Genomic DNA, 13009 nt, shown 5'->3' with positions numbered 1-13009 from the left:
AACAAGTATTTTTCATTCTCATCATTATACCATTTCATATTTTCCTCTGTTTTATAGGAGTTATAGCTCAATGGTAGAGTCTGTGCTTAGCATGCAGATGGGACTAGGTTCAATCACCAGCACTCTCCAAATTTTTTTGTTAATAGTTGTGGCTTTTATATCTTATATCTTTGTTCTTTCTCAATCCTATTTTCTGATATCTATATATAATCTCAGAAGAAATCTTCCTCTCCCTATTGCATTGTTTTGATGTCATTGTCAAAAAATGCCACAAATGTGGGTTTATTTTTGAATGCTTTTTTTTTACTACCTATTTGTCGATGCTTATGTCAATATAATAATGTCCTAGGCCAGGGATTTAGCGCAATGGTTCTGCCACTTGCTTTGCAAGTGCAAGGTCCCAAGTTCGATCCCCAGTACCAAAACAAAAAGAAAAAAACACAAAAAAACTATCTATCTATAGATAGATATCATAATGACTTGATTAGTATGAATTCATAGTAAGTTTTGAAGTCAGATTTTTCCTAATTTGTTCTTTTTCAAAAATGTTTTGGCCATTTTAAGTCCTCTGCATTTCCATAGACATTTTAGAAAGGTCACTTATCAGTTTCTAGAACATCCCCTATAATTTTTATTTGGATTGCATTTAATCTTCAGCATTATTTACAGAAAACTCACATCTTAACAATACTGTCTTCACATCCCATCTTACTTTTAATAATTCAAACCTAGCTGATTATTTTTTAGTGTCCTGGTATTTGTTCCCTTTCATCCAATTTTTCTTCCATCCTTCCCTCCACCCCTCCCTCTGTGCAGTACTAGAGATTGGATCCATGGTCTTCACAGTGAACTGGATCCCTAGCACTACCACAACACATCCCACTTTTTTTCTTTTTGAGACAGTCTTGATAAACTGCTCAGGCTGGGCTCAGACTTGAAAACTTCCTGACTTAACCTCCCAGAGTGCTGGGAGGTGTGTGCCACTGCGCCTGGCAGTATTCAATCTTTTAATGATTTCAATAATTATCAATTCAAATTGGATAATTCCTATATTTAATTTTGGAGAATCTAAGTGTTTTTGATTTTTTTCTGTTGACATTAATCATTCTGGCTTATTCCCTTGGTATTTGGTAATTTTGAAATTGTAAATCTATACTCTATTGAATTTACTCTATGACAATTCGGAGTGCCTAAACCAGGAATGCGTTATTTCCAAAAGGTTTACAACAGCTTCTTCTGGAGATAAAGATAGAGGGCATATTACTGACCAAGATAACTTACTTTTTTTTCAATTAAAAACTTTCTGGTACAACCAGCTGGTCAGAGCTTGTAGAAGTCAATGCTTAATTGTGCTCACAAACCTGGTTTTACCAAATATTAATTGCTCAGGGCTTTGTTTAGCCTATTTGTCCTTTTCTCAAGAGTACAGGGAGTAGTACATTTAGAGACTTCCTTTTCTTCTTCTTCTTCTTCTTTTTTTTTTTTTTTTTGTTTTTTGTTTTTTGAGACAGGGTCTCACTATGTGGTGAGACTGACCTGGAACTCACTATGTAGCTCAGGCTGGTCTCGAACTCACAGTGATCCTCCCGCCTCAGCCTCCTGAGTGCTGGGATTACAGGCATGCACCACCACACCCCGCAGTACTTTTCTTCTTGGGAGAAACAATGTATCAAAATCATGATTTATGCTTGTTTGTAATTTTCCAAGATTTATTCCTATATTGATGAGAAGGTTCCTCACACCATGCAGTTTGTCACAATGCTGGAAAGGAGGCCTTCACTGGGATTTCAAATTATAATTTATTGCTAAAAGACATTACTTTTGGGCCAGGGATTTAGCTCAGTGGCACTGCACCTGCCTAACAAGTGCAAGGTCCTGAGTTTGATCCCTGGTACTAAAAAAAAAAAAAAAAAAAAAAAAAAAAAAAAAGGACATTACTATCTCAACCACAACCATATTAACAAGCTTTAATCATGTACCCAATATAATACAGACTTAAGAATGTGATATTTTAAGAGATTTTTGGTAATCTCAGTTTCAAAATATTAAAATATGATCAATTCTTTGAGATGTGATAATACGTAGGAATTAATCTACAACCTCTGTAAAGCAATGCCATACAAAAATATTATCTTGGGGGCTGGGGACTTAGCTCAGTGGTTCTGCGCCTGCCTCACAGCACAAGGACCCAAGTTTAATCCCCGTTACCAAAAAAGACAAAAAAAACCAAAAACAAAACAAAACAAAAAACCCAAAAACCATTTTCTTGGCAAAGAACCTGATGAACAAAATAGCCCTTTTGCAGAATGTTCCATTTTAATTTTCCCTTGAGGACAGAAAAGAGATTAACTTTAGGTCATGAAAAGCAAAAATTACTTAAGTTTCTAAATCACTCTTTAAAAAAATTCATTTAGTGAATGTTTCATTTTTAAAACACTAAAACAGATGTTTGACCTCTCTGCCTTGCAACTACACTTCTGTAAAAAAATGTTCAGAATGTCATGTTATATCCCAGTTAGCATGTTATTGCAACAAAAACATAAACACTAATAATTCCCAAATTGGGAATAAAGAACTCATTAAAAAAGGAATCACATATGTAAACCCATTCATAACTGAGAAGAATATTTCATATGCTAAACAATAGCATGTACTTGATGACACACAGGATTTATTTTTATGTACATATGAACTACTGAATCATAAAATATAACATGCCCATGAATTCAGGTGTATCTGAAAGGAGCAAAAAAATTCATGCAAAAAACATTCAAACATTTTATTTCAGAAATGATTATTTAAGTGAAAGAGATTTGTAGCCCTTACTAGTCTATAAATGACCTAACTGTATGTACTAAGTTAAGTTTTGGGAAAGCCTTAAAACTTGGTTCTTCAGTTAATAAGCAGTCGATAAAGTTCTAATAGAAAAAGGCTCTTAACATAGGTTTTGTAATTTTAATATCAACTATTGTGGAATCAGGGAATTACCTGATTTTAGAGCTTCTGGAGACCATGATCTGTTAATCCTACTCCTTTATTTTCTATAATGGTAGTAACAAAGTTACTGTAGCAAAGTAACAAAAGCCATGTAGCCTCTTTTTATTTTAGTTTTACTTTTTGGCAGTACTGGGAGTTGAACTCAGGGCACCAAGAGACCAGGCAAGAACTCTGACCTACATCCCCAGGCTTTTAAAAAAAATGTTTTTACTTTAAGATAAGGTCTTGCTAGGTTACCCATACAATAGCCTCAAACTTGCAAACATCCTGCCTCAGCCTTCCAAATATCTGGAATTATAAACTGTGCCACCACACCAGTCTTACATGATATTTTTCAGGAGCAAATTTGTTACAGTTTATTTTTCTCTCAAGGATACTCCAAATTTCCTTTCTACAAAAGTAAGAATCTTTTAAAATTACAATATATGCTCATTATTTTATTTAAGTGAGTTATGTGTGTGTTTCAAGCAGAAAAAAGCTTAAACTGGAAGTCAAAACTGTTCTAATTCATGTTCCAGAAATAACTAAGGATTTAGTCTAATTATCTTCCAGTTTTTTACTACCATCTACATTTATATATGCATGCAACTGTAGGTTAGTCATATCTACTTATACTTTATAGAACTTATTTTTTGCCCATTTACCAATATATAACAAAGTTTTTTCCAGATCAGTACATACATAGAACTCTTGCCATTTGGTAGCTGAGCAATATTCTAAAGGGTATACCATAACAAAATAAATCTATATCCAAAGATAGTAATAAAAACTTACTTTTGGAATTTTTGCTACTTTAAATTATCATAGCAAGTGTCTTTTTTATTACTATAAACCTACCATACATAATTAATACATTCATTGTATGGAACTGCTACATAAACATACTCTATCTGGATCCTTTTTACTTACCCATCCTCTTCCCTTCCCTCTCCACAAATCTTATCTCCTTTCTTCCTATCATCTATATTTTGCTCTTTAAATTATTTATACTTTGGGTTTGTCAAATAAGAAATCATATGATATTTAATCTGTGTATGATATATTTCATTGAGCATTATGGTCTTAGGGGGCATCCATTTTTCTACAAGTGACTCAAATTTATCCTGCTCTTCTTTACTATAGTGTCTTATACTCAGAAGAATGTATTTCCAGGTATGGTGAACCATGTCCTACTTTTGTCAGTTCATTTTTAGAAAGTGTCTATTGTAAGATTATATTTTTAATGCTAGACTGAATCATTATAGATACTCAGTAAGAATTTCTGAGAAACACATCTTTTGAAATTGAAAAAATAAATATGGTGTGCTAAAAAATCTAATGGCAGTATCCAAAGTCATAAAATACAAAAAAGATATTAAAGAATAATGACATAATGAGCACACACATACATAGTTTTAGAAACAGAAAGTTGTCATCATTTTTGGAAATCTCTAGGTTCACTAGCCTTCTTAGTTCCTTAGACATAAGTTTCTTAAATATTTTTTTAAGGGGCCAGGGATTGGCTCAGTGGTTCTGGTGCCTGCTTTGCAAGTGCAAGGACCCATGTTCGATTCCTGGTACCAAAAAAATAAATAAATAAGAAAAATAAAGTATTGAGAATCTAAAATGTAACTCTGGGACTCCAGATAAAATAAACAAAATGTAGGTTAAATAAAGCAAGAATTACAAGATATAATAATAAAATTTGTAGTTGAAAGAAATCTTAAGTAAGAAAATATAGCATGTTCTGGATTGAAAGACTTCATACAATAAACATATCAGTTCTCTCCCAAATAAAGAGGAAGCATAATTCCTATCCCAGGTAGAAAAGCAAAAGCCTTATAATTGTCAACATACTGCTAGAGAATAACAAAGAATGAGAATTTGCTTTCTCAGTAATCAAAAAATGAGTTTAAGATCAAAAAATGAGCTTATATAATGTTACTCAAATTAACAGAACAGAATCATGATCTCCAAAACAAATATATACATGAATAGAATTGTGGCTTATGGAAAAATTGGCATCTTGGTCCAGTGATGAAATGATGAAGAGTAAATAGTGCTGAGGTGTTTGGATAACCTCATATTATATATAATATACCCCTGACACAAGAAATGTACACATATCTCACATCATATGGACAAACTAATTCCACATGAATAAAACTTAAATATGAAGAACCACAAAAGCTAACCTTAAGATTTAAAATGTTCCAAACATGACACAGGAGATATTCTTATGGCTTTAGGATAGGAAAAATTTGCTTAACAAATTACAAATGGTACCAATCTTGAAGAGAAGGTTGGTAGATTTGACCAAGAAGTTCTATATATTTAAAAAAATACCAAGAAATGAAAACAAAACCTCAGAGAGAGATTTTTGCAAAGGCTTATAACTACCAGTGATTTGTCCTGCAAGTCCATAAAGACAATTTAATTCTAAAATGGCAAAAGATGAAAATAAACCTAGTTGGTTAATAAGTGTATAAAAAGGTGATCTACAAAAAAGATGATCTGTATCAATAATTGAAAAAAAATAGCCTTTTACCCTTTGGCAAAAATATAAAAGTACCAAGTGTTAATTTCAGATGTGGTGGTGCATCCCTATAATCCCAGCACTTAGGAGGCTGCAGCAGGAGGCAAGTTTAAGGCCAACCTGGGATATGCATGTTGAGTTTAAGCCAGCCTGAACTAAACAGTGAGGCCCTGTCTCAACAAAACAAAACAGTACCAAGTGTTAGGGAAGCGTGAAACTAATGGAACACGTAAACTCTGTTGGTTAATGTGTAAATTGGTACAACTACTTTAGAAAGTTTTATAAGGTATGACTAATAAGCTACAGGGGTGATCAAAATATATGGTGAGTGTTTAAATTTTAAAATTTTAATACAGGGACAGACTGCTATTAATCCATCTCAGAATATTCAACATCACTTCAAACATACTTATCCTATTATTCTTGTCACATCTGCAGCAGTTCTGGAAGTCCTCTTTTGTGAGTGTCTTTAGAAGGTATGATTAAAAAAAAATACAGTGAAAGCTACTCCTGAATACCATCCAATGGAAAGGTAGGCTCATAGAAACATGGTATATCCTCATTCATTTTAGTCACCAGATATGGTACTGTACAGCTTCTGGCTCTTTCTCAATGTCAAGATAACCATGAAAGGTAAACACTGAGAATAGATTTAGGATATCAGGGCAGCCACAACAGCACAACTAAAGACACTTGGAAAAGGAGACTCCCAGAACTGCTTCAGAAAATGACACAAATGATAGGCTAAGTGTGTTTGAAGTGAGAGGGAATATTCTGAGTGAGATTAATATTAATATGTCTTTTATTATAATACATTTTTTAAAAAATTAGATATCTACTGCATTTTTATCATGCCTCATATAAGACAGAAAATATGATTTGTTATTATCTAATGTAGCTGCATATGGAGCATATTCTGTGACCCAGAGATTCTATTCCTAGAGGAGCTTTTGTCCACATATACAAAGAAACATGGGCAAAGAATCTTGTGTTATTTTTTTTTAATATTTTTTTCTTGAAAAAGGATTTTCACATCAGTTGTAGAAAAAAATATGCCATTGTCCTAGAACCTCTTATAAGAGAAACAGATTAACTGCTTCACTTAATTTGGGTCTTCATTTTTTTGGGGGGGTACCGGGGATCAAATTCTGGTCCTTACGCTTGTGAGGCAGGTGGCAGAACCGCTGAGCTAAACCAGCCCTGAGTCTTCATTATTTGATGTTTATTTCTGTAAGATCATACTTGTTTTAAAAAACAAATCCACTAAAAAATTCTTCTTTTGTGCTTTATACTTACAAACTCCTTAGTAAATAATTAATTCATTTATTATTTGGATTACCCACCATTAATTGACCTCTGGCTTACAGTACAACTAAAAATTGACTGAAAAAGGCTGCTGTGATTATAAATTTAAGGCTCAGTGCTTTAAAAATGACTTTTCATTTTCAAAGATCTGGCTTATAAAACTGACAAAGTAACCTAGTACTTCTCAAGAGAAAACAACAAAAGAAGGGAAAACTCAATATTTATGAAATGAATATTAAAATAGAAATATATAAGTATTCTTAAACATGACGAGTAATCTGAAAGGGCTAAAAATTACCTGTAAAGTACAATTCATCATCCTTATTATGTAATCAAATTGTTGATGGTCCAATATTGCCCGGTTTTGCTGGACATGCAAACCCAGTTCATCTGTGAGACATTGTCTTGCTGTCTTTCCTTTAAGGGCCCTCAGGGCAGCAGGAAGGGTCTGAAGATAAGAGAGTTACAAATGACCAAAAGTAACACTGAGAAAAAAATAAATCTCAAATAATCACACTGAATATTCAAATGAATCCTGTAAACTATTTAATAAAGTTATTGGTAAAATTAAACTGCTAGGGAAGATGTAATTTACTATTAACATCATTAAGAAATAGAGTTGTGGTTATTGTTATTTGTAAGCCATGGCAAAAGATAAGCAGAATTAGCTTATATGGTAAATTGAAGAGAAAAATTAAATATGCTTTTTTTCCTTAGTTTAAAAAACATTACCATATGAAAGCTGAAAGCAAGAGAAGCAAAAGAAAATGTACATTTCAATCATAAGAAAACAGAAACAAAAGAAAGGAAGGAAGGGAGCAAAAATCCTTTAGAGGAAAGGGTCATTTAGTACAAGGGTAAACATCTGTACATGCTTCACCAGCCTCCAAATAGATGTTGAAAACTATAATCAGTAAGGAAAGGTTACACTGTATTCAGTATGCTTCAATGAAGATAAGAAATTTAAAGGGATATGTGTAAGCTTAATACGTTTTATGATCCATGACACAGTCTAGATTCTTTGCGATAAATGAAATGATATTTAAATATTGTTTCTCAGCAAAATGTCAAAGTAGGGATTAAAGAACAATGTTTTATGTTTGAGGCAAAAATATTACCATTGTGGCTACAGTAATTTGGCTTGGACTACAGTGTTGAATCTTAGACTCTATTCATTTAAAGTGACCAAAACAACGAAAGGACGTTTTATTAGGGCAAAGGAGAGAATTTAGAGAGGTCAGTTGGCAACCTCAACAAGTAAATCTGAAATGGAAATGATTAAATGCTTACTTAGGAAAGACGGAATTTTATTACCTTTTCAGTCTCCAAAGTTTTGTTCTCAAATATGAATGAGATACAGTTTCTAACAACTTCCAGTCTTTGTGCACTATTGAAAACTGTTGACACTTTATCCAATATTGAAACTAATAAAAAATTGAAAACAAACAAACCATAAATAAACTTCTCTGCTCATTACAAAAGCAAGGGAAATATTATTTTAAGACTATTAACATGAGCAACATTCAAAATTTATTTTTTCCCTTGTTAGATGGTACTGAAGGCATCCCATTTCATTATTTTGATTACATTTTAAAATTTTTAAGTAGTAGACTAGTTGATGAACAATTAATTTCACATGATAGAGCCTAATGATATGCCTACCTTACACAAATTAATTCACACTGTAAAGTAAAATTTCATTAAACAAAGGTAAATATCTACTTTAAATTTTTTCTTCTTTGGTATGGGGCAGCGAACTGCAAGGCAGGCACAGCGCCACTGAGCTAAATCCCTGGTCCTATTTTTAATTTCAATTGTAAACAAATAGATGATATAAAATGTTTGGGTACAGGGCCACAACAAAAATAGCTAATACTCATATGCAAGATGACTACTGACAGAAAAAGAGGTTATTTCTAAGACATTACTAAGGAAAAACTGTATCACCCCCCCAACATTAAACACTACAAATTTGATTGGAGGAAATTTGAAGGGGAGAAATAGTGAATGATTATGACCAATGAATTGCTACAATGGCTTAGCAAAGTCACATTCCAGTGCTTTTCATTCCTGCAAATTTAGTACCTTTAATGAAGATTATTTAATGTCCAATAAGCCTAAGGAAATATACTCAGCATCATTAGTGGCTGTAGAAAAAGTTAGCATCCTTATACACTACTGAAGAAAATGTAAAATGATCTAGCTGCTCTTGAAAAGTTTGACAGTTTCTCAACACATTAAATTAATTACTATCAACCCAGCAATTCTACTCATAGGTATGTAACCAAAATTAAAAAAAGAAAACATGTTCACACAAAAAGGTGAAAATTAATGCTCATAGAAGCATTTATAACAGTCAAAAAGTTGAACTAACTCAAATTCTGTGAACTGATGAATAAAAAAGTGATAAATATCCTTATTATTCATACATAAAAAACAATGACATACAGATACATGCCTCAATATAAACCTTGAAAATATTACACTAAATGAAAGAAGCCAGCTGGATGTGGTGGTGCAACGCTTGCAATCCCAGCACTTGGGAGGGTGAAGCAAAAAGATTGCTGTTAGTTTGAGGCTAGCCTGGGCTACATAGTGAGTTCAAAGGCAGCCTGAACTACATAGTGAGATCCTGTCTCAAAAAATCAAACCCCCCTGAAAAAAAGAAAGAATCCAGTTACAAAATACAATTTATATAAAGAATATAATTTTATTCATATAAAATATCCAGAATAGGAAAACCTATGACAATGAAAAGTAGATTACTATCCAAATCTGGGGAGGAGGTTTTGGTAGAAATAGAAAGCTGCTGCTAAAGGGTATAGGATTTCTACTTGACCTATTAAAATGTTCTGAAACTAGTGGTAATGGTTCAAAAACTCTGGGAATATGCACACTTATATGGAAGAATTCATGGTGTGTGACCTGTATCTCAACAAAGAAAAGATTTTACAGTGATAGTAGTTGGGTTAATGATTATACTTGTGAAAGACAGTAAATGGAACAGAGGTTCTGACTGTTGATAATAATTTTAAGTTATATGAGTTTGTTCACTTTGTAAAAATTCATCAAATTGTATACCTGTAGTTTTGTGTGGTATCTTGATAAAAGGTTTACTTTTAAAGTAGACAGAGAAACAAATACATACCAACAGGTGGACCTGCTGGCACAACACATTTCTTTTCCATTCGTGTAGCAGGAGGTGCATTCTGATTCTTGGCAAGATTTTCCTGTATTAATTCCTGAACCAGGGCTTCGTTAATCTTTGGGAAAGGAAGAATGTGAACTCGCAAATGTGATCCTTCTGTTGGGCGTGGAACTTTCTGGAATGCCATATGAGGGTTTGGATTCTCCTACAGTATCAGACATAGGTAAAATTATTCAAAGGTTAAAATAATTGACAAAGAGGCAGAAAGGATATAGAAACTCATAGAGGCACATAATGAAACTGAACAGAAAAGTGATTATACATACATTTGTAAATATGCCAAAATCAGAGTACCAGAATCTTACTTCTTCCATGATTTATGAGCAGCAATTGGGATGGTCACTTATGTTCTTCTCCCATAAGCACTTTCTTCACCTGGTCTTTAGGTTTCCTTGCTACATCTTTGTTAATTTCTCTTTTCCCTAATCTCTTAACTATGTGACTATCTCAGGTTTCAGTTCTTGGGCCTCTTTTGTACTAATACTGAATTCCCTGGAAATCATGTCCATTCTCCTATCTGCTATCCACAAAAACACTAATGATTCACACATATTTCTTTCTTGAGCTTCCTCCTGAACTCTATCTATATACTGAACTATCAACACGAAGAATATCTGCTTGTATTTATGTTATTATCAATTTAAGTCTCAGAGAGAGCTCATCTTCATGTATCTCTAAACTTGCTTTCTTCATTCTTTTGCACTTTAGTAAACAGAATATTTATTTTTCCCAATCACATGAAAAGCTTTGAGACATATTGTGTGTGTGTGTGTGTGTGTGTTTGTGTGTGTGTGTGTGTGTGTTGGGGGGGCTGCTGGGGACTGAAACTAAGGCTTTTGCCTTGAACTACATCCCACTCTTTACTTTTAAAATAATTTTATTTCGAATCATGGTTTTGCTAAGTCACTAAATTTCCCAGGCTGCCCTCACCCTGGGATCTTCCTACCTCACCTGATCAGAGTGCTGGAATTACAGGTGTATAAGTACTACACGCTAACCAACTATGCCACTGGAGCTCTGGAATTACAGGTGTATATCACCATATGTGACCCACTTTGAGCATTCTTTAACGCCTCTAATACCCAGTTACTAGATCCCTTGGCAAACCACTATTCCTTCAATCATTTTGTTCCAAATAGGACTTCTTGTTCCTGCCTCAAGCCTTTTGCACTTTACTGTTCCCTCTGCCCGGGATGCCTGTTCTCCCTTGAATTTGGGTTTCTTTGCTCAAATGCCATCTTCTCTGACCACTCTAAATTTATACCCCTTTTCCAGCACATTCCTTATCCTTCTTATTATATTTTTCTCTTCAATATTTACAACCCTGTCTCACATACCATAAATTTTATTTGACACAGTTATGGTCTATCCTCTCATTAAAATAAAGTTTCATGGGGTCTGATGTCTCACTCAATTAAAACTGTTTATGTGTATGTATGTATGGGTATATATATATATATGTGTGTGTGTGTGTGCATACATACATACACACATAAACATAAACATACACACAGAGTGTTTTTGTCCTCTGAAATATACTGGTTAATCTAGAAACTGCGTGGTATGTAGCAGGCACTCTAAACTATTTCCTACTGCATCCAATGAGTAGAATATAATGTTGAATGCACATCAATATTGCAATAATTTAACTAACTTTGCTTAATAATTTAACTAAAATACTTTCATGTGTTTATTATTTATTTTGGTGTTGAGAATTGAATCAAAGGCCTCATACATGCTACCTACTCCAACCTCTATCAGCTAATACTTTTAAAGACTCTTAGGGCTGGCATAAACTTTTATTTGGAACCTCGTTAAGTAGGATTATATTTCAAATACTACAGGTAGAATGGAATCCATTCCTTTTATAATTTTTTCTAGAGAAAGCTTCTTTACATTCTTAGACCAATTCTAACATTTACTATCTTTTGCAAGCAGAAAATTACTTATTCCCAATGAATCTATGTTATTTCTGGAATACATTAAACTCAGTACTACACCACATATCCTCCTGACAGTTAAAAATGCCCAATTGTTATCAACTACTATAAATGCTTCCCAAAATTTTTTTGGTTATGTGGCCTAGAAAAAGACAGCTAGGCTAAAACATATGTAATAGTTAAAGTATCTCAGCAATTTGCTGGAAATAAGACTGCTTTAAGTATTAAAAACTCTGGGTTCTGGTTCTTGTTCTAGTTCTATTCATCAATGTGATGCTGGACAAATAAGTGTCCCTAGGATCTATAATGAGGTTTATCTTTCCAGGTTTCTGATGTGAAATCAGATTTTAAAAAACTATTCTTGCCAAAGAAGGCTTCATATACGGTTTGTGTTTTCCCTCATATCACTAGCAAAAACAGGGAAAAATAAATTCTTATGTCAAGTCTAATAGGACACTTGTTCTAAAGCATATACTCAAAAAACTGTTCTAAAATTCCAAATTCAGTAGCATAGCAGGAAACACATCAACACTTAAATATCAGCAGCATTCCTGCATGTCAGTAACAAACACACTGAGAGGGAAATTAGGGAAATAATACCTTTCACAAGAACATTCAGGAAAACGAAATACTTAGGAATTCATCTAACCAAGGAAGGGAAAGACCTCCACAATGAAAACTATCATATTCTGAAAAAAGAGATTTGAAGAGGATATCAGACATTGCAAAGATATACGGTTCTTGGATAGGCAGAACCAATATAGTCAAAATGGCTATACTTCCAAAACTGTTACATATATTTAATGTAATCCCAAACAAAATACCAATAACATTACTTACAGAACTGGAGAAAGCACTCTTAAAATTCATATGGAACTGAAGAGATCTAAAATAGCAAAAGCAATTCTGGGCAACAAGGGTAAGGCAGGGGCCATTACAGTCCTAGATTGGAAGATATACCACAAAGCTATGGTAATAAAAGCATCATGGTACTATACTGGCAAAACAATAACAACAAAAAACAAAACAAAACAAAAACAGACT

The 13009-nt window shown here is 33.4% G+C and overlaps 1 protein-coding gene across 7 annotated transcripts in view; it reads right to left on the bottom strand.

Annotated features, from left to right (window-relative positions):
• Sbf2 (SET binding factor 2) overlaps positions 1-13009 on the bottom strand; it is a 350526-nt gene that overhangs the window by 175272 nt on the left and 162245 nt on the right. For all 7 annotated transcript variants that reach the window (XR_778567.3, XR_004517428.1, XM_010615281.1 and 4 more), the window contains 3 exons: positions 9966-10170; positions 8132-8241; positions 7116-7265 (listed from right to left, as the gene is read on the bottom strand). Coding sequence is in view for 5 of the 7 variants with exons in the window: in XM_010615281.1 (XP_010613583.1) it covers positions 7116-7265; positions 8132-8241; positions 9966-10170 (465 nt within the window). In the remaining 2 variants the exon portion in view is untranslated. The remainder of the gene's footprint in view (positions 1-7115; positions 7266-8131; positions 8242-9965; positions 10171-13009) is intronic.

This window comes from Fukomys damarensis, unplaced genomic scaffold (genome assembly GCF_012274545.1).
Source record: "Fukomys damarensis isolate Sample0158 unplaced genomic scaffold, DMR_v1.0_HiC HiC_scaffold_16, whole genome shotgun sequence".
In the NCBI taxonomy this organism is placed as follows: Eukaryota; Metazoa; Chordata; class Mammalia; order Rodentia; family Bathyergidae; genus Fukomys; species Fukomys damarensis.
Note: the sequence above shows the minus strand (reverse complement) of the source record. Positions and strands in the feature narration are given on the sequence as shown.